A 26,953-nucleotide genomic window follows, 5' to 3' on the forward strand; every position below is an offset into this window, starting at 1 on the left:
ACGATTCGAACGGTAAAAAAAGTGACAAATGTAAATCTAAAGGAAACAACAATAGAACTCGGAATCACTGGAGAATCGACGTTTGAGTGTGGAAGTTTATGTGGTGTGCTTTCTTTCTTGATCAGCCTCCCTTTGGATGTGGAAATGCTGACACCCCGAGTTCTGTAGACAACAATTTTTTTTTTCTCGGCTTTAGAGCCACCTATTGCAAAGTGGTTCGAACTGGAAGTACCGTCCACTGGTCCCTTCCTACCTGTAAAGTGTGCACCTTCCACGATGAGTGGTATTATCTGACAGCCTTTGACGGTCAAAGCCAGTTCCCATTTAGTTACGCCGCCCAAACTAAATTTCCACCTGGTTTCGCTATGCCAACTCTTTTTGTTATAATAAGTGTTGTGCCAAGTGACGGTCCTGTCAAAGTACCTGTGCGCCGAAAATCAGCACCTCGCACAACACGTTATTACGCAACAGCTGACCGCAAAAGCCCTTGGCGGCCAAACCGTGTGTTGGCCGACAACTTTGTTTTCTCGGCTTTGGAACCACCTTTCTTAAAGTTGTTTCATTTGGAAGTACTATCCACTAGTCCCTTCCTACCTCGAAAATCTCCACCTCCCCTGACCAGTGGTATTCTCTTGACAGCCTTTTCATGGTCAAAACCGGTTCCCATTGAGTCACACCGCCCAAACCAAATTTTCACCTGGTTTCCCTGTGCCACCTTTTTTTTTTGTATAATAAGTGCTGTGTCATGTTACTGTCAAGTCCAAGCACCTGTGTGCCCAAATCTGCACTTTGCACAGCCCGCTATAACACAACATTTTGGGTCCAATATTGGATATCCCGTGCAGCTTCATTTCTTTATCCGTTGGAAACATAACTTTCGCACCTGCTGTCTTAAGGAAACTTGGCACTCCTCGTGCACAAACTTAGTGAACATCTCACTCGCCTCCAAATATCATCGTTCCAGCAGTCCTAGGTTTACAGCGACGAGCGAAATAAATTTCCCACTCAGAGCAATTATGGTGTCGGCCGTCTTGTTTTTCGGAAAATTGCTCCAACTCCTTTTTCGGCTGCAACTAGAGAAATTACCCCTAATAACGACTCAAACTCGATATATAAGTGGAGAACAGCTAACTACCCTTCTGCCCCAGCACTCATGCAACGTCACCCTCAACATATCGGCTCAAAAAGCAGAAGTTTCGTCCGTGTGTGCTTTCGCCGCCACAGCTTGGCATGCGAAAAGGCGCCGCAGGCTGCTGAACGCGCCTCACAGTCGAACGCCAGCTCCTCCGCTAGCGGCGCTGCGCGCGTTTTTCAAAGCGCCCCCTATAGTTCCCGCACGGAGTGTATACATTATCACTCGAAATAATTTGGAGGAGGCGGGGTGAACATGGCTTATAAATAGAGTGTGTACTTTCTAGTGTTTATTTATGACAGAAATCAGCGGATGTTTATCGGTGTTCATTTATTTCTAGAATAACGGTGCTTTTCGGTGAATTCTCTCATGCAGACGCTAAAAATGGTGATCATTGGGGGGAAAAAATTTCAAATGTAAACGACTACTGAAAATGAAAAACAGTTAAAATTTTATTTACGTATTTTAAGCAATCTCTTTCACACTTGATTATTATAGTATATGCACGCATACATTCCTTGGCTCGTGTCTGTCACTCCTTCCTGTTGACGACGCACAATTTCAAGAATGCCCGCTCAACATTTGCACTGGACACGGGAAGCCCCAAAACGTACAACTAGACTTGGGACATATTGGCCAGCTGTGACTGGCCTCTCGGGCCACTGATAGTGATCTTCAAGTTCGGTAGCTTAGGAGGACCGCTGACCTTGGACAGCAGTGGAACAAAGCTACTATCTTCCAAGAGCAAAGAAAGACAGGCAAAGTGCATGATTCTGGGTATGATAATTTGTTTGATGGAAGTTAGTGTAGGACTTTCTCAGTGAAAAAAAGAAAAAACAGCATTGCTATAGTCCGTTGCAGCTCAAGAAGGTAGGACAAGGGTAAGGAAGACCTGAGAGAAGGAAGCAGACGAAACGCTAAAGAATGGAGGAGGTTTCCCCCTCTCCTCTCCAGCATTTCGTCTGCTTCCTCCTCCCCGGCCCTCCTTTCCCTCGCCCTACATTCTTGAGTTGCGACAGACTATAGGAAAAAAATGTTAGAAACCGGTGTTTCTTTGTTTTGAATGATTTTTATTTCCGTCACCGGCGGATGTTTATCAGCGTTTTTCGGTTAAAACTGGTAAGTATACAAGACTTGAAAAAAACCAGGGCTTGCTCAAAAATAGGAAAAAACCGGTGTTTTTCAGTTTTAACCGATTTTGTATTTTCAACACCGGTGGATGTTTATCAGTGTTTTTTTGGTTAAAACTGGAAAGTATACAGCCTACTTATAAATGCTTTATAAAAGGCTGAGTTATTTTAATAATGTAAACCTAACTTACCGCTTCTCATCCTGTCAGTGCCTATGGTCACAACTTAGTAAGTTGTGACCATAGGCACTGACAGGATGAGAAGCGGTAAGAACTTACTATCCCGGTGGTTAAAAGCCAACTTACAACTTCGGTTTTCTGCAGGAAAGATGATCCTCTTAGCACTCCCCTTTCCTAAGTTGCGAGGGGAGCCAAGTTGGGGCAAGGTAAAAAGTGGAGAGGATATAGGAAAGGAGGAGGCAGGCAAAAGTGGAAAGCGTGAAGTGTACGTCGGCCTTTAAGGTTGTGGTCTCCAACCGGTCCGACCGACGTGTTCAGAAGTTGAGGCTCTCATTGTTCCCTCTTACTGCTTTGCTTTCATAATTTTGCTCTAACCTCTGGAATGGTGTCTGTTGGCTTTGCAGGACAGCTCGTTGATATCGTGGAGGGTCAAGTGGGAGAACTACCTCGTCAACTGCCCCATCGGAAAGCCGTTGCAGAAGAACCCAGAGCTGAAGGCGTTAGTGCGGACCGGCATTCCCCAGGAATTCAGGAGTCGGGTCTGGAGAGGGTAGGCTGGACTCCTTCTCCATATGGCGCTCTCATTAATGGGTAACCCTGCCTAACTTTAAAACGTGACGGCAATTCCACATTGAAAACCGGCTCTCACATTTGCGATTGTATGTGGTCGAGCACGTTGTAACCTTACGGGACGACTTACGACTGGAGAGCACACCGAAGGCACCCAGCGAGCGTCCCCGGAACGCTTGTGATTTGCGCACATTGTTTTATTTTTTTACGCATCATTCTTTCGCCAGGAGCTTGAAATAATTTTGACAGTGTTGTAAGCGACCGTTTCTCACGGATAGGGAGTAGATTTTATCTCGCAAATGCTGCGAAACTTTCAACATACGAGGGCTGATCATTTAATTCCGGGACTGATTTTCTTGCGAGTTGATGAGTAGACTTACAACCTAGTTAGTCTTGTCTCCTTCAAAGTATTGTCCTTCTGCTTGTATGCACTTATTCCAGTGTTCCGGCCACTGAACCTCTAGTAGTCACTTTTTGTAATGGCCCTCATTTGTCTCGTCGCGTTGGCTTGCACCTCTTCAATGTCGTAGAATCGGCAACCTTTCATTGTTTTCTTCAGTTCCGGGAACAAGACAAAGTCGCATGGAGCAAGGTCAGGGGAGTATGGAGGGTGTGGGAGGGAGGGAATGTTGTGTTTTGCCAGAAATTCATTTGTGGCCACAGCTCTGTGAGGTGGGGCATTGTCATGGAGTAGGATCCATTTGCCGGAATGCCACTTCTCAGGGCGTCTGCGCACGGCGTCGCGGAGGCGTTGCTGGACTGTTTTGTAGAATTTCTTGTTTACTGAATGGCCTCTAGGGACGTACTCATGATGAACGAGCCCATCTATGTCGAAGATCGCAATCAACATAGTCTTGACATTAGACTTCACCTGCCGCGCTTCCTTCGGTCGAGGAGATGATGCAGTTTTCCACTGGGAGGGCATTTGCTTTGTCTCTGGGTCATACCCGTAAACCCAGCTTTCGTCACCTGTGATTAAGGAGGACATAAAGTTTAAATCGTTTTCGACTCGCTCACGGAGGTCAGTGCAAATTGACACGCAATCATCCTTTTGTTTCACTTTCAGGAGACGGGGCACAAATTTCGCTGACAGACATCTCATTTGCAAATCTTCAGTCAGAATTTTCTGGCACATACCGAATGCTATTCCAACATCCTCTGCAACCTCTCTGATTGTCATCGTCGGTCAGTGCGAATGATTTCTCGCACACGTGCCACGGTCTCCTCGATGTGGGAGGTGGACGGCCTGCCTGGACTTGGGTCATCTTCAAAGGATTGGCGTTTATATGGAAACCGGAATACCACTCAAATGTCTTTGAATGACTTAGGCAGGACTCTCCGAAAGCTGCTTGCAACATTTCATACGTTTCAGCACCAGTTTTTCCAAGACTGAAACAGAAATTGATGCACACACGCTGCTGAACTTTCTCCTCCATCGTGAAATGCTACGCACACTGCAGGTAGACGTTCACTTAGAGGCTTCCACAGAGCGAATGCGGGGAGGTAACGGCTACTATGCATTTACACTTGCACAGAGTTGCCATCTGTCCTGCCTTGTTGCCATTTTGCTGCCAATTATAGCTTCCCCGAAAAACAAATCAGTCCCGGAAATAAATGATTAGCCTTTGTAGTTGTAGGCAGATTGGAAGGGTTCCAGGGCTACCGATACACAGCGCTAGTGTGCTAGTGTGTTTTCTCATGGTAAGCGGTTGGAAGCAGCTGCGACGACGATGTTCCGCTTGCTTAAAGTCAGGCTTGTGATCGAGCCTTTAGTCCAAGTGGTATTCTCAGAATGTGCGCACATTTTCAGGTGCGTAGAGTTCCATGCCGGTCAGGAAAGAGCTGAGAAAGGGCCCGGTTACTACGAAGATTTGCTGACCACTCCAACTATCACAAGTGCCTTTGACCCTGCTGTCAAGCAGGTGAGCATTGCCTCGCTTGATTTTCTCCAACGATTGATGGGATTTCTCTCTCACCCTCTCCGTTATATTTTGTTTCGCCTTACGACGGACCCTGTTTCAATGCTGTGTCAGTGTCATGTGATCTTTGAGAGCGATACGGTAGAGCAGTAGCAGAGCTGAGCGGTAGCAGGGCACATAGTAGTCGCGAGGTACGTTAACGGCACTGGATTAGATGGGATGGCTCGTAGCTAGCACTGTGGTTCATTGTGAGATAAAACGAAGTATAGAGGTGGCAGGATACAGGAACCCTTTCATAAAAACGGCAGTTTTCAGACTCGAAGTTCTTAGTTTCTTTTGAATGTTTCTCGGGTAAATAATTGGGGTTGTGTGGATATTTACACAGCATGTACTTGGTCAGCCATTTCAAAGTTGCGACGAATCACTCGATGTAGATGAGCAACTTAGCCATGCAGTACAACCGCTAGCCTGGGGTCTTTAACGTGCACCACGCAGTAGTGATACACGACCGCACGCCGGTACGGTGCTCATCCGGATCGAAACAAGCAGGGGTGGGTTTGAGCCCAGGATCTCTGGGTTCTGCAGCACGAGCTTTCACTCCACGGGCTCTGAGCTGGTGTGCGCTAGCCCACTAGGCCACTGATCCCCCTGTTTCTCGTGTCCGGTTTCAGAAATTATGCGTTTAGGGTAGATTCAAAGTGGAGCCACATGATTTGAGGTTTGTGGGCCGCTTGTGGCACTAAAACTAAAATAATTTCTTATGTTTCGTGTTTGCTCATGAGCGCCTTGGGAGATTGCTTACGTTGCATGCTTGGGACTCCAGTTAGTAATTTTAATCTACCATGCTTGGTGGCAGGTCATGTGACTTTGGGGGTCACGTGACTTGACCCCCAAGGTCACTTGGGGGGTCACGTGACCCGGGGGGGGGGGGGGGGTCACGTGACCCAGGGGTGGGGTCATGTGACCCCCCAGAGAAATTTTTTTGCTAAATCTAGCAGGGAAATTTTTCCACTAGATTTAGCGGGGAAGCTTTTCTGCTAGATTTAGCGGGGAAACTTTTCCGCTAGATTTAGCGGGGAAACTTTTCCGCTAGATTTAGCGGGGAAATTTTTCCGCTAGATTTAGCGGGGAAATTTTTCCGCTAGATTTAGCGGGGAAATTTTTTAACTCTAGATTTAGTGGAGAAATGTTTCTGCTACATTTAGTGGGGAAATTTACCCATAATGCACCGCGCGGTTACGTCAACGGTGACGCTGCTCAAGCCGGAAACGAACGCCTATGAGCTGCGCTCTAGAACACGTTTACAGCGATAGCTGTTATGGTCTCTTCCCACCATTGGAAATGACATGCATTGTTGATGTAGTAATTGGTGATGTGGGGCGTCCGTCTTCGGTGTCGCCAAATCCTCGAAAAAGATCGCCCACCAACTGCGGGAAACCAACCTGGGCCCGCTGTAAGTGAAGCGGAAATGTTACCATGTGGGGATTCCCGTGGTCTCCCTTCCCCGATGGCTGTGATAGCGGCCGCAGGTTGGATGGCTCGGCCTCCTTTATTGTGAGCTCTGACCTGTTCGTGAAGCGAAGGGTCCCCTGTCTTGGACAGCCCCCTCTGACTCTGCTGGGGGGACTTCTTTCCGTTCCCCTGCTTGGATACAGAACGTTGCTGACAGGCGAGGAGAATACGCCTCATCTTCTTTCGCCTTTGGGAAGGGTACTCGTTCGGTGTCTGCGAAAGAGATGGGACGTATTATCGGCAACTTCTCCAATGCTTTCCTGCCCTCTGTCTCTCCGGAAGTTTTGCCTCTGGCAGGTAAAGATCTTTTCTTACCTTGCCGGCGTGGGGGGCATTTTGTATGGGGTTCATTCTGAGTATTTCAATAAATGCTCTTGTAGTCTGTCCTTATTCTGGTACGTGTGCCTTCACTTCTGCTATATTCGAGAGAGTGGAACAGGCAGTCAGTCATTGGCACTGACGGAGGTACATTCATTGAACCGACCTGCAGTAATGTAGCCCTATAAACATTGTCTAGATTGCCACGGAGATGCAGGAACCAGGCCGCTAGGTTTGACTTTTCCTTTGACATTGCTGCCGCTGTTGAGACAACCATTTGGTTACTTTATTGGTAGCTAGCTCTTTTACAAGCCCCACAACCACTAAGGTATGCCACAGCATTAACAACCTGCTTTATACTTGGTTTCTTTTGTAGTATCCAATGCCCACTGCACGTGCTCCAGAAAAAAAAAAGCCGATTACAAAATGCCGTTGGGGCACTGTCAATGCTAAGAGCTCGCACCGAGAGACACGCTTTCGCGTGCTCCGGAACAAAAAAGAAATAAAAGCGTTCGGAACAAAATGCTCAGAACGCATCTGTTCATGCACCCCGCGGTGCGTGAATGCGACGCTGATGGCCAACAGCTTTGCCGCGACTTGTCGCAGCTGTTGCTGCTACTGCACTGTGGTTTAACACAGAACTGGTAAATTTTCTTGTTTTTGTGCCTACCTGAGCAGCCCACAACTGAACAAAATGGCATACTCCCATTGTCTTTCTTTTTCAACAAGAGTTATAACTTTCAATCCAGTATGTCTTGTGATTGAATGACTAATCTTGTAGCATAGACAAGCATTTCTCAAGCTTTGCATTGCTGTAGACTTCGGCCATCTTACAGGTCATTCGCGGCCCGCCGTAGAATATGTTTAATCTGACAAGAGCGTGTTGCATACATTGAAGAAGTGAATTCGCTGTTAATCGGAGAATGTTGAAGTCGTCGTTCCGGCTAAATATAAATCCGGTTTACTTTCTTCCGCATCCTGCGGACAAGCCTGGACAAAGTGAACTCGCAATTGAAAATTCTTATTTTTCACCCACGATGTGCGAAGAAGCGAAAGCAATAGCCGTAGCACAGTCGCACGATGTGAGTGGAATGGTGTCGTCACGTACCTGAGGACGTCACGTACCATTCAACATTACGCATATAGCAACTGGATACTACTGCCCAACTCGGATTTTGCATAGTGCGATTAATGTTAGAAAACAAGTCTTTTAAGCAGACTAGAGGAAGACTCTCCCTTTGTCGTGTCATTTCTGGCGGGATGCTGGGGTTCCCCTCTCTTCTCTCTCCGTGCTACGTGGCCGACAGGGAAGCCCGATTTCCCTGGCCTTGCGCCAAGAGCGGAGAAAAGGGTTTTTCCATAACGGCGTGATGGCAGCCCACAAGCTCGAAGTCTCGGCAAAGTATCGCCCGTAAAGCTATCGCTTTAAAACGAAAATGGCAACATATTTGAGCGCTTTCTTCAAGAAAGCCTCTGATAAAAAGTCGCCTCTTTGGCACACTACCGTGGCAAGGGCAGTGGTCACACAGAAGAATGTGATGTGTTGGTGTGGAGAAGACATGTAAACATGAAGGTTGGATGGCACGAAGCAGGTCTGCATTATGCAAAGTAAGCATGTGAGCTCTCCGTGGACGTCTTGCTTGTGGGCGTCATCTCCCATGGTTGCAGTGTAAATGCGATTTTCTCGGAGCCTGTTGGAGTGTGAGACGCCGTAGACGGATCTTCTGGAAAACACAACAATGGGAACACGGCAGTGCCGAGTAGAGACCTTGTACCAGGTCGCGGCAAGACGGAACCGAACACTTGGAACTACATCAACCCGTTGCAACAAAGGAATCTGTTTTTTAGGGGCAAAGCTCCTTAGGGGCTAGCCATGTCCGTATGTCCGTCCGATGTCCGGCGTCGGGTGCTCGTGCTCACGAGCACGTGAGCATGTGCTCGTGTAGGTAAAAAAAAAAAAAAAAAAACGCATCTCCACGTGGTGAATGATGTTGATTGGGGTGAAGCTCTGGTGGTGCTTGTCTGCGTAGACGGTGAGCCGCAGCATGCCGAGCCTTTCGTTCGTTTTCATCCATGTCAGAAAGAGAATGTGTGGTATGGAATGTGGTTATATACACATTTGAGCATTTGAGCATTTGACCGCAGCGTGACATGGATGAAAACGAACGAAAGGCTCGGCATGCTGCGACTCAGCGTCTACGCAGACAAGCACCACCAGAGCTTCGCCCCAATCAACATCATTCACTACGTAGAGATGCGGTTGTTTTTTTTACAAATTCTTTTTGTTCAGTTATGTTGGAGCCATGACTGCTAAACAGACAGAATAAAGGCAAGACTTGACAGACCTTATTGCCATTTGCTTTCCATCGAACATAGATCGTCGACCCGAATGAAACACATGTGCTGTTAGTAATTTCATAGATTGGGGATTCCATAGGAACGGTCCACAGAACCCGTTAGGGGTGGTTCCTAAATCCAATTTAGAACGTCATGTTTTATTGATGTTGTTGATAGGACTCACTTCTTGAAGTCAATGCACCGGCGCAAATCGTGCGCGAACTTCGAATTCAGCATTTGGAAATTGTTTTTTTACTTCACAAATACTGAATTCCAAAGTTTCGAATTTTGAGGGTAATGTAGTGGCATCGTTTTCAATCGCTTCTGATAATTGAGAAAATGAGATTTTGATGTGTCAGTGCCCCTCTAAAAGTGTAGGATCGCGGCACATTCACTGTGTTTGATTTTGTTTTTTTTAATCAGCCTTTTTGTTGCTTTTTTTTTTGTGCTCTTTCTCTGGGGAAGCCCGGAGTGCACCCGTTTCGCAGAGCAGTGCGTGCTATGTTGATGAACACGTGATGTTTTACGCCTGTCAAAAGTAACTCGGAGGTACTCGAGGAAGAGGTTCGGCTGGCACTGGTGTCCAACCAGCGAGGAGACAAGCTCTGCGTCAGCGTTTGGCTGGCAGTAGGCCTGTCAAGTTCAGTTGCTGCCACCTAACCCGCTCTCAACTAGAGAAGACCAAGAACACACTGTGGCAGAACGCTATTATTATAACTGCAAAGACGTTTGGTTCGACAATTTAAACCCTTCTTAGTTCCCTCTGTGGAGCGATCCCCGAATCAATGCAGACCCCCACCAATGTCGCTGTGGACCCCTAGGAGTCTGCAGACAACAGTTTAAAAGCTGCTGACATAGATAGTCAGGGAAAAGAGTGCCAATACTCTGAACATGGTTTATGAGCAACTTTAAGGGAATCGGTGGCCGAGTGGGTTAGCACACACCAGCTCGGAGCTTGTGAAGCGAAAGCTTGCGCTGCAGAGCCCAGGGATCCTGGGTTCAATCCCCAACCCTGCCCGTTTCGATTTGGATGAGTGTTGTACTGGTGTGTGGTCATATATCACTACTAGAGCACTTCACGGGCCTACTTTTTGAGGCCTGGCCTGGGGGCCCGCCGACTCTTAGTCTTACCCGTCCCGAACCCGGCCCAACAAAATGCCTACCTCCGGGCCCGGTAAGAGGACAAGGGATGCCTCATCTCTAAAATTCAAAGCTGCCATTGAGAGGTGTTGGTGCATTTGTTTTGTTTAGCCTAATTGGCGTGAAAGAAACTATCAAGACGTTATGTGTCGGCATAAAAATGCTAATGTCAACATGGAGATTTAAGGGGGAACACTAGTCTTAGAGCTTTTTTCTTATTTTATGACCAAACCCAATGAAACTGCACAAGGTCATTCAGCTTTTTGTACCGATTTCAAATATCTGCTCATTCTCTAAGTCAGTAGAATTGTCCTCAAGGTAATTAATACTCACCTGCCTTTGTTCAAAGGAACAATAGGGAAAACGCTATTTAATGAAATATCCTCTTTAACACATGACTAGATACTACGAAGTGTGGAGAATACATCGTTGGAAGCATTTTTAAGGTTAACCCATTGTTAGTGATTTTATCACACATTGAAGTTCAGCACTCAATGTGTAGCTGACAAGTAATAAAATAAAAGACCAATTAAAAACTTCCTTTAACCTATAATATAAAATCTGCTCTCAACATTGTATGCTTAACACATTTAGCTACATGTTTCAGGAAAAGTTATATTTCTATCTGCCCTAGATGCTGATATCCCTCCTGCAAAGTTTCAACTAGTTCAGAAATTGTGTTTTGTGAAAATGGTGTTTAAGAGTTGACTTCAACGCACATTCAGCCTGCATAGACATTATAAATTGATTTATGGCTCAAATATTCATCTATGAAATTAGAAACCTGGTAGATTAAAAAAAAGCAACAGCTGTAGAGGTCAACATCGTCGTTTTCAAAAGAATGAAGTTTTGGGAATTTTTCGCCTCCAAAGATCCATGTACCCCCTTAATTGCACTCATTCAGAAGATAAAGGAAAGTTTTGAGACATTATAGAACATATACAAGTCACAGATTTTATGGAGTCCAGTATGAACTGAACTCACAATCGATTAAAAATTTTCAGTATTTGCGTGTTTCTGGGCTCGAGCCAGGCCCAGGCCCAGAAACAATCCATACTACTTGGCCCGGGCCCGGCCTGGGCCCGGAAACAACCTGTGCTGCCTGGGCCCGGCCCGCAGGCTGGGCTGGGCCCTGGTTTTTGGGTCGGCCCAGCCTTGTGCTAAGCTCTAATCACTACAGTGAAATGAACGTTAAACACCCCAGGCTAGCGGTTTCATTGCTCTGGCTAAATTTCTCACCTTCAGCTGAGAGACAAGTTGCCCGCCGAGGCAGACTAAGTTCAGGGTGTAAAAACATACCCACGCCCATTTGTTTTGTGACTATTTTTGTTTTTGAATTTTACAGATCGAGCTGGACCTGCTGCGTACGTTACCAAACAACCGGCATTACGAAACTCCAGATGCGCCAGGGATCAATCCTCTCCGAAGGGTTCTCTTAGCCTACAGCCGACGAAATCTCATTGTGGGCTACTGTCAGGTATAGCAGCCTTGGGAGATACTTGTGTGGAGATTGGCGAACGAGCAAGCTGTTTTCTCAGGCGGAGCTATCTGCATATTTCGTGTATTTCAATTCTGAGATGTAAAAATTAGCAGAGAACTTGCATGTGTAAGCCGATGCTTAGTTGTTCGTGGTAACATGAAATGGGGGGGTATATTTTAACGTAGGATACAAAACAATAGCATACCAGAGTAGTCACTCTGAATAAAGGAGAGAATGCAGGGCTCCTAGTAGGAAAAATCTAGACTGCAACTACGAAGTCTCATGGCGTCTTTTATGGTCTCTTCATAACTGGTTATTGTGACTGTGGTGGTTATCTTTTATGGTCTCTTTATGCCTGGCTGTCGTGACTGGTGGTTACATGCAGGATGCTTTGCAAGAGGGCTTTTTTCCTATAGGCATCCTCAAACACCTTTTCTCTCGCGCACAAATATTGCTGCCTAGAAGTCCGTAGCACAAGCACCTGCCTTGGAGCCATTGAGGTGGCTGAAAAGGGGAATCCTGTTTCTTCCTTTCTTTTTCTGAATTTGACATAGACTTCGAACTTACTTTGCAATTTTGGAGGGTCGCCATTTGTCTAATGGACTGATCTTCCACAGGGGCTAAACAGGCTGGCAGCCATTGCCCTGCTCTTCATGTCGGAAGAGGATGCATTCTGGTGCCTTGTTACCGTCGTGGAGTACATTATGCCGAGGGACTACTACAGTCGGACTCTCGAAGCATCCCAGGTGGACCAGGTGAACTGTTTGTTTTCTTTTTGTCCACGCTTAAAAATATTATTTGTTTTCTTTTTACAAGTTGCAGTAACAGTAGTTTCTAAAATAGGGGTTTTCTGACACTGTGGGCCTGGAGAGGCATTTTTAGGGTCTCTGAAGCCCTTTCTCATCACTCAAGCTAAACACGAAAGCACACACGCAAGAAACCAGAGTGTCGAACCGATATTTTTATTAATTCGGTTCGGGTTCGGGTTCGGGTTCACGGCTCCGGTTCCGGTTCAGTTCCGGGGCGCAAAAAATAACGGTTCAAACCGGTTCGAACCGGTTCGAACCGGTTTGAACCGCTAAATTGAGAATATATTTTCCGCGTTGTTCTGTCAATAGGCGCTATTTAGGCCGTGAAACTAACTGCTGTAAACGATCTGATTTTTGCGAGGACCTATTTTTGAGAATTTCGCGAATCGCCTACAATTCGCGAAAAATGGGTCCCGCGAACAATTTCGGTAAAATGTAAACAGATTGAAATTTATATTGAGATTCCACCGCGTCGAGAAAATTACAACCCGCGAATTATTCCAAAACTTCATTTTTGACCTAAATCACGAAATATTGAGCCCACGAAAAATAAGTCGTTTACAGTATATAGTTTTCTTTTTTTTTTTTTATCGTTTGTTCAATTCAGTTTTATTTTCAGGTACCAAAATTATAAAATTCTGTTATTTATTCCTACACAACAAGAAAGGAAAATCTACATTAACATACAAAAGGTCGTGTTTATACGATTCAACATCCCTTCGTTTACCAGAGTCACATACATCGTACCTGAATCGAAATGTTTTCGCGAAGTGAAGTAGGTTGCCTAAATACCCGTGATTGGTACAACTTTGTATCGCAGTATTACATGTTGAATCGTGGTTTTGCCCTTGAACTAAGGAATTAATTACAGTGAATACAATCATGAAATGGGCACCTCGTCGCCATATATACCATAAAATGTGTTTTACGGAATACGTTTCACAATATATATATGACGACGAGACGACTGAGCTTAAGGGAATATAATTTTCAAATTGTCACGAAAGTCACGGGACAAGTCCTTCCAGTCTATATTTTATAGAAACACTAAGCGACAATCGCAATGCTTGTTTTTCTAACTAGCATTGTTTGCTCTCAGCACCATGATGCGGGCGACGAATCATGCGAAAAGGAGTGACTGAAATTGTTCACCCTGACCTATGAGCACCTTAGTACTGAGATCGAATCTGACCTAAAACAGTGCTTACCCATGTGAACATTTTCTTATATTGGATAAACTGGCATAGCCTGGATGTTGAGGTTTGCTCTTGACAAAATGCAGGTCAATTTAATTTGCAAATAAGCATCACCCTCGCTAATTGATGATTTTTGCTAATTAGTAAAAAGTGGTATTTCATGCTCTACTCAATTCGGAAGCTACTTAATTGGACACTTTCTGAGAGTTTAAGTATGCAATCGTCATAGTTCCACCATTCGTTCCAGTAAAAAAAGGTGATAATAAAAACACATAAAAAACGCGATAATAAACTTCTTTATATTTGAGAAGTTATATATGCATGAGGAACACATATAGTTATTTAAATTAGCTTCAAAATAAAAAAAAATTATTTAAAGCTTTTCAAAATCACCTATCACGTCTATAGAGGATAAAAGCGCCGAAAAATATTTGCAGAACATCTTTCAGATAATTTAAAGGCGCATTTACTTATAGACCTTTTCACCCTCCGCCGCATGGGCGCTGCCATCTTGGAATCACGTGACGCGGCCGCCATTAGGTTGCTTCAACTTGTCGCTCCGCTCTCCCGTCCGCGCCTTGGCGGATGCGTTGAATTCGTGTTTTTCGTCGCGTTTCACCGCGTCTCTTGCCTTACTCCGTAAAGTGTCGTCCGATACTTATACTTAGCATGCAATTGCATTACATCATTATGCGCGCAACTTCTGTAGTTGATTTTGTAACACGTTTTGAATATATTTTTACCGTTGGCTTGCGGGATACGCGTGAAAAGGTTTCATAGGAACAGGAATCAGCGTTAGCACTTGCGCACATTGAGTACATATATGACTTGAAGAGAGCCTCGAGGGTTCAAATACCAATAACTTATGAGAACTGAGGTTTGGTTACTAATAAGGGCGGAACATTCGCACTAGGAAGCCCAATGTTATTATATATATGAGTGCGCATTGGTGTCAAGGAAGGAAACGAAAACGCTCAGCGTAATTAGCCACGTGTTTTTCCTGAAAACATGGTGTTTTGTAGTTTTAACAGATCGAAAAGTTTCTTTTGATTACGCTAGGGAACTAGTGGACAAGGCGCGGGAACAAACGTTTAGTTTGAATTATTTTTATGCTAGAAATAATGGTACCTTAACATTAGGCAACTTGTTTGTTCGCAATATCACGCCTATATCTGTTTTACGTTCTTAATTGCGTCTGTGATATAAGCATTCGCTTTATCGGTTTATTTATGAAGACCACGGAATTGTATATCGTGCTTGGTCCCATGGCCATAGTCTTTCAATTGCTTAAGTAATTTTTTAATATAACCATGCAGTTTCAATTAATTTATTTCAACACAAATATTTGAACTCCCCGCGTAAGAAACTGCCACAGACAACTTGATAGTGCCTATGATTCATAAAATGTGACGCCGAAAAGAATCCTACTGCATGAAAATCACTCGCGTGCAGCTGGTTGTCGACGGCGAATATGGAGTTACTTTCATTAGCTGGCGACGTCAAAATGTGCAAAGCGCGTCGTTTCAAATCGGGGACAGCTTTCTACACAGGTCCATTGGGTGGCGCCTGGCGTTCGACTTCAGCCAAACTTATCGGAGATCATTTTTTTTGCGCTCTTCAATTTCATTCGGCAAATTTTACGGAAGATGGATATCAGACTTTATTTGAAGTCTGGCATTCACTTATCTCACTATACTCATACCTTGAGAACGTCGTAAGCAAATGTCCATATAACAAAAAGTTTATTTCATAAGGCCAATATTTTTAAATGCTGTAAATGAGTACTTTAGTTAAAGAAATTTTCTAGTCAGCCTAGGCTGTTCTATCAAAATATTTCTCGAGCGCTTAATTTCTTTAAATAAAACAGGCCGAGAAAATATCACTTTTTATATTATCTACGTGATTATATTAAACGTTTCTAGTTATTATAAAAGACGTTTCCAGTCTCGAAATCATACCTGTGCCACACGGGCAACTCGAATGCCATTTACAACGAATTACATTTGTGTGATCGGCGAATCAGCTCGCAATCTATCGCGCGTGGAATGCACTCACGCCCAGAGTGTCGCGCGCTGATTGGCCGTCCGCTCAAATGTCATTCGTTGTAAATGGCATTCGAGTTGCCCGTGTGGCACGGGTATTAGAAAAGGTTGGTGTACGGAAACCAAACATCGAACAGTAAAAATGTCAGTTCATCTGTTCTTGGTGATTCAGCAGATTGTTAATCATTTTGTCAACCTGATTTTTCACTAAGCGCTCATGTAATATAGTCTGTTGCAATATAAGATGATCAGTTCAATATCTGACTTGAGCGCGAGCTATCTACTTCCGTACCGCTCGGTGCACGCACAGCCAAAGCACGGCGGCAGGCAACGAGCGCACGCTGCAGGCGGAGCTTGTCCTGCTCTTTATTTATTTATTTTTTCTTCTTGAAATTAGTGTCCGCGGGTACGGCCGTGGACAATGGTACTTTTCCCTGTGCATCAGCTCAGTTGTTTCATCGCCAAACCTGGCCGAAATTAATGATGGACGGAATCAGACGCATATAGTGTTAGTAAAAAAAGATCGCAATTTAGGCTCGAAACCAGTTCGTGGTTTGCCAAGTGGCTCAATACTATTGTGTCATTCGCTGTGTGCTACTAGAAAGAAATTCATATCGCAAAATTAATCGAAAGTGCCATGAAACAGCATCACAATCGCGTGTACGTTGAAACCGAAACCGACCAAATTGAAGCAACCTAATGGCGCCGAGTGCGCCAGCGCCCTCTACCCGCCGGTCAGGCAACTACTGAAATGAAAAGGTCTATATATCTTTGAGGTGAGGATCTTCTATTTATGCTGCCAAATCTTCAGACAGGAATTAGGTATATTTTTATTATCATCGATAAGTTTGACTTTATGAAGTTCACATAACCGCCTGAGACCGACACGGAAGGACGATACTCGAAAATACGCCAGCTGTTGTGTCTTCGGCAGCGTGCTTTTGTAAGCTGTTTTGCAGTGTAAAATAGTGGGTTGCAGGGCATGCCAAAAAACACTGTGGTCACATGATATATCCGAAGGCAAATACACGAAATGTGCAGAAATAAGGAGATGACACGCATTTTTTTCTAAATAATCCCTTACACAACGCTTTACTGCAAAAAGAAATGCATAGAAATGCATAAAATGATATTCCTAATTAAACATAGATTCCGCGCAGGGCAAACGAAGATTTTTTAGAATCCTAATATAAATCACTTTTGGACATCAGCTTGCCTCAGCTCGAAACGTCGCGAGATACTACCTCGGGAGGCTAATGTTATCTTAGGTTTTACGTGCACTTGTTTTGAGACCTTACTTCACGACTCTGTTCTTTATCAGTCGTGTGCTCCAACATTTCATTAGGCTGCCGTATATCATCGCGAGACTGCTATAAATACTACACAACTTTACACATTGGACGTCTACTGCTGGTGTTGCGAACGTCGCACTTCACCAGAAAGCTGAAGTATTTAACATGGTTTGCACGTGACGTAATCGCACTAGATACTGGTTGTCATTGCGAGCTGTTCTTGCTGAGAAAATCAAATCCGGTTTGAAAAATGCAGGCTGCAAAAGTTTCGCGCTCAGTGCAAGCTATGTATTTGAGAGGCACAGATTTTTCTTGTTGGTACATCGTCGTTAGGCACGGCGCGAGTATCTGGCACGACGAAAACGTGCTTTCTGGCAAGAGTGTTTTTACAAATAAAAGTTGTACCAACTACCCATCTGTCACTATCGTTTCCAGGCCACGCTTTCTAGTCTGCGCCGAAAATGTGGGGCAGAGGAATCTTTACGACACAGTATGCTTTAAAACTACCCCCCTCCCCACTCCCTTTTTTTTTTTAGTTGCTCCTCAAGATACTTTTTATTCCTCAGGGATTGCCTGCTCCGTATTGGGTGGTGCTCATTCGACAATTATATTTGTCTCACTTGTTAACAGTAATTCTTCCTTGCTTTAACTTTGCACCAAACTGTGAAGGTTAAACAAAATACAGGGCCGTCGAAACTTGGAGAACTTGAGAACGACACTCCTGTGAGACTTAGAGCGGCTGCCAACGTTCGGCTATCCCCGTGAGGCCACTAGGAACTTTCTTTTCAGGTATCCCTCCCGTACACACTAATAGTTCCATGTAACGTCGGACTAATACGTCACATTTAGACCCTTTAACACTTCTATTCTCGGGACAACTTTCTGAGGCAGTTCAGCAATAACGAAAACATGTTTGGGAGCCTAAATGGTGTGCATACTTGTAAAATGGGTCGTGCAGCATTTTTTTTTTTTACCTTGAGTTCAATAAATACCGCTAAGTTGTAATCCCTGACGTTGATAACTTGCAAAAGCATCCATTAGTTTGCCCCTCCGCGAAATGGCAGACAGTCGAAAGAAAGAAATGAAACAGCCTTTCCCCTCCTCAACTCACAATTTGAACTATCAGCCACGTGATCTGATCCTAATATATACACCGTCAGTGTTTATCATAGTCATACGCAGGGTTGGCAAAGCAGAGAGCATGGGCTTATCTTCAGATATAATTTTAGTTGGCCTGTAATGCCCGAGCCCCACTAAAGCGACAAACAGAAACAAACGACAGCGGCTAGCCTTAAACCAGAGTATTTCGCGATTTGACAGGCTTTGTAGAATAAAGAAGGCTATGCTCAAACACGAGTATCATGCACACGATGGTACCATTTGCAGGCTTGTAAACACTCGTGCTAACTTCGCGAGCACCGAACAACTCAAAGCCGTATAAAGGTACCATCGCGAACATGCTGCAGGTGTCTGAGGCTTGTCGCTTTCGTTTGCTTCTGCTTCTAGCTCTAGTGGGACTCGGGCCCATCATAATCTTTGAGTTGAACACGAGCCGTTACCCGAATGTTTGGCGATACTGGTTGTCATGAACCAGAGCATTTGACTCGGGATCATGACAATCGGGTACATCATGGTGTCACGTGACTCTCAGTGCGAAGTTGTGATGTCATGTGACGTCACGGTATCAACAACGTTAATAGATCTAGCGACGTCCTCAATTCGAATCGACTTAACGCGGTGAGTCACGTGAAGTCACGGGGTCACGTGATGTGACATTACTTGACAGCATGTCTTGACATCATGACGTCACGTGACAATGTGACACATGGCTAATCATAGTGCCAATAAGAAAGCGCCGCAAAAAACCAGGATTTATTCTACATTGCAATTCTGTATATGACGATTTGATCAATACATAGAGGAATACACGTGCCAATTTTTTATTCCCAAATAATAAATTTGTAATACTAACAAAAAAAAATACCGTGAACCGTTTTAAACCGGTTACCGTTATATTTTTTTCCGGTTCAGTTCCGGTTCAGTTCCAAGATGGCGGCGAAGATTTCAGTTCGGTTCAGTTCCGGTTCGGCTAAAAATAACGGTTCTGTTCCTGTTTTTGGTTCGGTTCGGTTCCGGTTCGACACCCTGCAAGAAACATCACACCTCTGTGCGATGCTTGTTCTATATAACATGACGTGAAGAAGAACTATGCTTGTGTGACACCCTTTTTGTATGTTAAAATAAAAGGTATACCTTTTTCACTGGCAATTAGCATGTTTATTAAAATTTTGGTGGATGTTACTTTTTTTTTGTTTTAAAGGTGTTTTTTAAAATTAGGGTTGCCCTTGTAATAGTGAGCAACATTTCTAACCCCCTGAGCTAACCAAGATGCTCCCCTGCACCAGCTGCTTCTCCTAGCATGCCGGTGCAAAGTGGTGAAGCTTGCTGTGGTGGTGCAGTGTAATTGTTACTACTTTTAAGCATTAGATTCTAGAATATTGGACAATGATGTGGCTGGGGCAATCAAGAAGCAAGCTTTAGCTAGGGTGACTCGGCATGCTGCAAAATAAATGTTTGTTCAAATCCCATTCAGTTGAACTTACGACAGTTGGCCTATATTCAAACATTTATTTTTATTATCCCCAGCAATTTTTCACTTTTTAGTAGGGGTGTACAAAAAGTAAATCAAATCGAATAATGCTATGTTATCGGAAAGGAAAGCCACTACATACTGACTCCCTTTACAATTTTGAAACTAGACTTAACATACTGAGCTGTTCGATTCAGAAGCAGTATTCAGACAACCCTTATCTCTACTATAGAGGTGAATCTATATGCAAGATAATGGGGTTTATTTATCCTTTCGTCTTCATTATCACCCGATACCGCTTTTTTTCGAAGGTTCCCAAAAAGCCCCCCAAGCGTTAGGTATTGAGAATTTAGGGGCTATCCGATTCGATTCGCTGCACACTTTTATTGTTAAAATATTCTAGTTCTTTTTTAATATTCTGAAATTGCAAATATAATGCCTTCAGAATTCCCAATTTCTCATGTCAAGCTCCGCTGCACACTACCAGCGCTCTCGTGTCAAGCTTCTCCGCTTCGCACCATCACACGTGCATCAAGCTTCACTGCTTTGCACCAGAGTGCTGTTACAAAGCACTTGAAGACTGATGACCAGTTCGCACTTTTCGCGTTTCCCTCGCTTCCTCCTCTCTTCCCTTCTACCCTGTCCACTGTTGCCTGTTTCCTCCTCCCCCATGGTGAGGAGGATCTTCTGCCTTGCAGAATTTCGAGTCTGGTCGTAGGCCTTTAAGCTTCACACGACAAATGTTGGCTCGATGGGTGCCACAAATTGTGCTCACTATTGTAAGCCAACCTTTTTTTATAGCTATAATTTGAAAAGACTGTGCTGAAAAAAATATGTCAACTTATTTGCAAGTATCTAAGATAGCCAGTGCTTTGCTTGCCTGTCGTTTTATGTTTTACCCGATTCGTCCTGTCAGGGGCCTTACTGTAGTGCACAGGTTACTAGACTGTATGTTGCAAAAGTGCTGTACACAATATTTATCTGGAATTAGCATTATTAAAACTTGTTGGTAGTGCATGGCATGGATTCTGGAACTAAGTTCCTAGGAACCTAGGGGACTCCCACTACTTTCACGGTTTCCCCAAAGCTCCCAAATTTCCTTGACGATTCCTGCTCTAAGTAAAGCATATTTAGGTACTGTTTCAGCAGATTTGGGCTAGCGATTGATTCATAACTATGTACCAAATGCTCCCTATTATCTGCATTTGTTGTTTACAGTGTCGGTAAGCTTCTGTACTGCTTTATTGTTTCAATGCCGAAGCCCAAAAGGTTTCCTTGGCTTTCGGTCAATGCAGGTAGGGATTCCTCGAGATTGGCAAGTATGGGAGCCACTGGCTTAGAATGCTGTATGTTCCTTACGATGACATAGACTTGCTGTGTTACCGTGCAGCTTGTCTCCATTCGCTTCGACCCGTTTCGGTCGAGGGATTCAAGTTTGGTCGCACGGTGCCCTCGTGCAACGCTGACAAAAAGGTCTGTTGTTTTTCCCGTCGCAGCGGGTGCTAAAGGACCTGATGATCGAGAAGCTGCCGCGCCTCTACGCGCACTTGGAGAGCAACAAGGTGGACCTGTCTCTGTTCACCTTCAACTGGTTCCTCACCGTCTTTGTGGACACCATCCCAGCTGAGACGTACCTCTACATCTGGGACGTCTTCCTTTACGAGGGGAACAAGGTGCGCTCTCTTTCTTAGCTAGAGATGCGTCGTTGTTGGAGGCTAGATCACATGTCTGCATTTGAATGCGACCGTCCGCATTGCAACTGCTCACTACGAAAGAACAGTAGGGAGTGTAGATTTAAGAGGGGTAGCAACTACGAAGAAGTAGGTGCAATTTTAACACTCTTTCCCTCATTTTTGTTTACTTGAAGGGCTTCCAAGAGGTGCATTACATCTCATCATTCAGCTGTAAAAAAAGGGAACGAAAAATTCCGAGGACACCTAAACACCTTTTACGAGTTGTGAATACGAAAGCATGAATGTTGTTCTTCCACTCCCTTAGTTCCACTTCCTTAATCGGTGTACGGGCATGGATGGCCACGTTTTGCTACTGCCGAGGTAGTAGCCGACGGCCGAGTGCACACACTCGTGAAGTGACCACGCCGCGCTGAGCTCGGCCGTGCAGCCTCTCCAGAGTTTGCCCGTGCAGGCTCTGCAGCCACGGCCGCACCTCTTTGCGGCAGCCTGGCTGCTGCGTGCACTACCGCCATGGAGGAGGCTTCTCTGGTGGCATTCCTTGGAATTACGCTGCACAAGAGCCAATGGGAGCCTCGTTCCTTGAAACTGTGACGCGCGCCAGCCAGTGGGAGCCTATGCATTACATTTCTGCTACAGACGACAGGCTTCGCTCCATTGGGAAAGGGAAGGTGCCGTTTGGCACGGCTTCAAAAACTGATGATATTGGTTCGCTCCATGGGGCAGTTAATGCTTTCGCATTAAAAAATTGCGAATGACCACAGACAGTGTGCTGCGATTGACAGCAGTAGCTGCTGCATTGTGGAAAGGCATGCAGAAGGAGGTTTGCCTTCAGCTAGTGTGCTATACTATATTTGCTATCAATTCTTTGCTTTCAGTGGAATTCATGAGATCTGTGTTTCGCTGGAACGATTCTGCGACATGTTGTATGGGTTGGAAAAGAATACAGAGACGTGCTTCTTTGTTGGCTGAAATACTTTTCCAAAACGGGGGCGCCTTGTGAATGCGCCTGCAGTGGAAGAAGCGAAATTATGCACGTGAGCTGTTCTGTAAAGGCAGGGAGAGTATGCAAGAAAGGAGCCAGGGTGGCGACAGTGGGTAGGCGAGGGAGTGTGTCCGCACAGTGCGACCACGTGGGTATTTCGCAACGGCGGCTGCTGGAGGGTAGAAGGGGGAGGAAGGGAGAGCATCGCCAGAGCGAGAACAGCAATGGCCTAAAGGGGGAAGGGAAGGGGGGAGCGAAGAGAGCCTTGCCATGTGTGGGGAACAATTGGAAGAGGGAGAGCAGTGCCTTTGCTGTAAAAGGGTTTTGTGTTTGTACGCAAGCATTTTCTAGCTGAAAAGGGGCACTTACAGCTACCGTTGTAACAAACACAGAGAAGTGAAACCAGATTGCAGTAGATTAAGATACAGTCAGTAAAGTGATAGTTACAAAAGTGACAGAGTTGACAACTGACCCCAAAAAAAGCAAAAGCAAAAAAAAAAATATCTCACAATCTCATGCTACAGTGATGCAGCAAAATATGGGAATAACTGCTACAAAAAACGAGGGCCTTGAAAGGAACGCTCGCGATGGGCCAGCAGCTAGACTTGCAACCAAACTTTACCCGAAAAGAAAAAAAAAAAAAAAAAAAGAGAAGCTAAGAGAGCACATGACACGTCACCATCGGTTTACATGGTGCACACGCAACGGGACGCCCTACATGTGGCCCTTGTCGTTGAGGCACAAGTAGGCATCGCTTGTAGAACTAGCCGCAGCTGAAGGCACGTCCACGGGCTCCTGCTGCATGACGATGTCGGGTGCGCAAGAAGCGAATGCCTGTGGCTCGGATTCTGGTAGAGGCAAATCTGCAGCCACCTGTACTGCCATCTCCAGGAGGCATATGCGGAATTGCGTACGATTGTTTTTAACGCTTTGCTGAGTCTCGTTAACTACCCATGCCGCAGAGCACGTTATGCCGCAATAGCCCGAAAACTGCCGCCAGCAGCAGAATGCATTACCCGGTGGCGCCACGACAGGACTCACCAATGCGGGCGTACCTTTGACGCCACGACGAACGACATCAGTACTACCGCCAAGACCTACCAGCACCGAGGCAAACGGACGTATAGAGGACAGCGGATAGACGCCCCATCTGCTATCGCTGCGGTGAAGCTGACCACATTTACCGTCGAGACCCCTACCGACAACGGGGGCTGCGCGGGTTCCACCCGAACGACCCGCGCCCAAGGTACAGCGAACGCCCTCGCGACATTGAGAAGTACCTCCGACATTCGCCATCCTCAGCACCGCCTCTCCAACGTGAATCCCGCTCACCATTGCCAATATGTTCAGTGTCTCCAGCACCACGACCCCGCCGAGAGAGCCTGTCTCCCCTGCGTCGCCTGGAGGTGGCGTTGCCGCAGACGACCGAAGTAAAGAGCCTCCAAGAACGCTGGAGCGCTTCCACTCTCCTGATGCCATGATTGCAACGATGCTCTTGCAACGGTGTCCAACAACCTAAACGTTGTTATCAACAGCCATGACGCGTCAGCACTCGTGGACACTGGAGCAGACTACTCAGCTTTGAGTGAGAGGCTCTTTTGCCGCCTCCGACCACATGAACCTGCGGCACCGATCAAGTGTTGCACCCATTGTGCCCGATGCAGCTACCTCCAGCGGAGTTGTTCTGGAAGGCAACCTTCAATTGCTTCTGAGAAGAGGAATAGGCTTCGTAATAGGAGTAGCTGAACTTCAGGATAGGCGCACTGTGGTCCTCGTGATAAACTTTCAACAAGAATTGCAACACCTCACGAAAGGTGCAGCTGTGGGCCATGCCGAGGAACTCTGCCGAAATCACCATGATTACTGAAGAATCCTCACCATCCCAGCAAGGCAGTATGCGCCAGCACAGCTCGACATTGACTCTAAGCTTTTGGGCTCAAAACGACGGCAGCTGATTAACCTCCTCGCCGAATACCGTGACTGCTTTGCGACGTCGACGAAGGTGTGCCAAGGTGCCATTGCAAAGCATTGCATCGTTACCAAGGACGACGCGCTTCCTGTGCATCTATCGCTGTACAGATTCTCCATAAAAGAAATGGAGGTAATCCAGGAGCAAGTTCAAGAGATGCTGAACGACGACATAATCTAGCTTTCAAGCAGCCCGTGGGCCCCTCCAGTTGTACTGGTTAAGAAAAATGATAGAATGCTTCGGTTCTGCGTGGACTACCGGCGGCTGAACGCGGTGACGAAGAAAGATATCTATCCACTCCCCCGCATTGACGACACGCCAGGCCGGCTGCACCACTTTCGATACTTTTCATCGATGGACCTGAAGAGCGGCTACTGGCAGATCGAAGTCGACGAACAGGATTCAGAGAAGACAGCTTTCGTCACGCTGGACGGACTATATGAGTTCAAGGTGCCCTTCGGACTACACACGGCGCCAACAACTTTCCAGCGTGTCATGGACACCGTGCTGGCAGGGCTGAAGTGGCAGAGCTGTCTCGTCTACTTTGACGACGTCGTAATGTTTTCAGGCGACTTCAACGAGCACTTGCGACGACTCCGAGCTGTTCTCCAAGCCATACGAGCCGCCGGACTCGCCCTCAAGCCATCAAAGTCTCGGTTCGCCTATGACGAACTGAAGTTCCTAGGCCACATGATTAGCAACGATGACGTTTGCCCAGACCCATAGAAGACTTGTGTCGCCGCGGCATTTCCAGCGCCGACAGACGAGAAGGCCGTGCGAAGATTCCTTGGACTTTGTGTTTACTATCGACGCTTCGTTCGGGATTTTTTTTTTTTTTTGACGGAATGCCTAACAAGACCATCGCTGGCATGGTGTTTATGCACTTTGGCATGGAACACAAGACATGGGACGAGGTCCTGCTGTATGTCATGTTTGCCTACAACACAGCGGTTCAAGAGACCACTGGTGTTACACCATTTTTAGCTGGTTCATGGTTGTGAGGTGACCACGATGCTTGAGCCGCCTCGGTGGCTCCGAGGCGAGAGCGCTGGCCTCCGGATCCCCATGTGGCGGGTTCGAATCCCGGCCGAGGTGCCCGCAATCTGACGGAGGCTTATTGCGGAGAAGGCGCCATGTAACTGAGCTTTCGGTTGCACATCAAAAGATCCCCAGGTGGTAGAAATTAATCCTCAGTCCTCTGCTGGGGCGTGCCAGATGCCCGTCGTTGGTTGGGAACGTAAAACCCCCAAACTTGACTTTGACTTTTGACCACGATGCTTGACACCATGCTACCTCACGAGCCAGCTGGCGACGAGAGTGACGACGCCCAGGTGGTTGTGCAACAAGAGGAAGAGGTCTGCCAGCTCGCCTAAATCTGGATCCAAGACTAGCAACGTGTTGACGCTGGCCGCTACAGCGTTCGTTGTCACGACGTCCACTTTCAGCTTGAAGACAGAGTGTGGGTGTGGACACCTACTATTCGCCGCTGCAGTCTCAGCGGGCTGTTAAAATGGTACTTCGGACCCAACAAAATGCTTCGTCGACTCGGGGACCTGAACTACGAGGCGACGCCCGGCGGAACATGGACTTCATCATGTCACCCTTCGTGACTGTAAGTCGTTCATGTCGTGCACCTCAAGAGGTACTACGCTCGATAGGATTATGAAATGTGTTTCCGTCTGCGCTTGATAGTACAGTGTTTTACAAGCCTCCGTAGTTTGCTATTCTTTTTGTTTGTTTTGCTGTTTTTTTCCCAGCACGTCGCATAGAGACAATGTGCGCTTAGAGGGGGGGAGGGAAGGGGGGGAGAAATGCCACGCACGTCGCCGAGCGAGCGCGTGCGTGGCTGAATGGTTACTGTGCTTGGCTGTCGCGCAGAGGCTCCAGGTTCAATTCCAGGAAGCGGACTCTTCTTTTATTTATTAATGCGAAAGCATTAACTGTCCATGGAGCGAACTGACGTCATGAGCTTTGAAGCCGCACCAAACGGCCTCTTCCCCTGTCCCACTGTTGTCTATAGCAGAAATCTGATGGATAGGCTCCCATTGGGTGGCGCGCGTCATCAAGCAACGAGGCTCCCATTGGCTCTCGTATGGCGTAGTCCCAAAAAGCGCCACCAGAGAAGCACTCCACGGTGGCACGGCGTACGCAGCGGCCCGGTTGCATATAAGCAAACCATATCCCGTACAGAACTTGGCCACGCCCCCTTGTCACGTGACATGGCGTCACTTCCACTCCAAAACGAAACCAGTTGTTTTATTGGTTTACGAAATGTCACGTGACATGACGTCACTCTCGCCGCTGTGGTAAGGCAAACATGGCGCCCGCCGCCTGAATGCGGTCGATACAGTCGTGGCTGAAGCCTGAAATGCTTAAAACGGGAGGCCTACATGGCCGACGCAGTCGCAGACGCGGCCCGGTCGCCGGTAAGAGGTGCGGTAGTGCGGATCTGGCCGCTGCAGAGCTCGCCCGGGAAAACTCCAGAGAGGGTGCATGGCTGAGCTCAGCACGGCGCAGCCACTTCAGAAGAGCGAGCGCTTGGCCGTCAGCCGGCGAAACGTGGCCGTCTAGACCACTACGCTGCAGATCAACCAAGGGAGTGGAAGAATGACATTCATGCTTTCACATGACATTCTTGACGTTCTCATAAGTTCGAGAACCT

General features: G+C 46.3%; 1 protein-coding gene across 2 annotated transcripts in view; it reads left to right on the forward strand.

Moving 5' to 3' along the window:
* LOC8050504 (TBC1 domain family member 2B) overlaps positions 1-26,953 on the forward strand; it is a 163,681-nt gene that overhangs the window by 23,822 nt on the left and 112,906 nt on the right. For both annotated transcript variants that reach the window (XM_042289501.1, XM_042289502.1), the window contains 5 exons: positions 2,846-2,991; positions 4,822-4,933; positions 11,583-11,714; positions 12,335-12,472; positions 21,143-21,319. In XM_042289501.1, coding sequence (XP_042145435.1) covers positions 2,846-2,991; positions 4,822-4,933; positions 11,583-11,714; positions 12,335-12,472; positions 21,143-21,319 — 705 coding nt within the window. The remainder of the gene's footprint in view (positions 1-2,845; positions 2,992-4,821; positions 4,934-11,582; positions 11,715-12,334; positions 12,473-21,142; positions 21,320-26,953) is intronic.

This window comes from Ixodes scapularis, unplaced genomic scaffold, assembly GCF_016920785.2.
Source record: "Ixodes scapularis isolate PalLabHiFi unplaced genomic scaffold, ASM1692078v2 PGA_scaffold12__126_contigs__length_90152505, whole genome shotgun sequence".
Classification (NCBI taxonomy): domain Eukaryota; kingdom Metazoa; phylum Arthropoda; class Arachnida; order Ixodida; family Ixodidae; genus Ixodes; species Ixodes scapularis.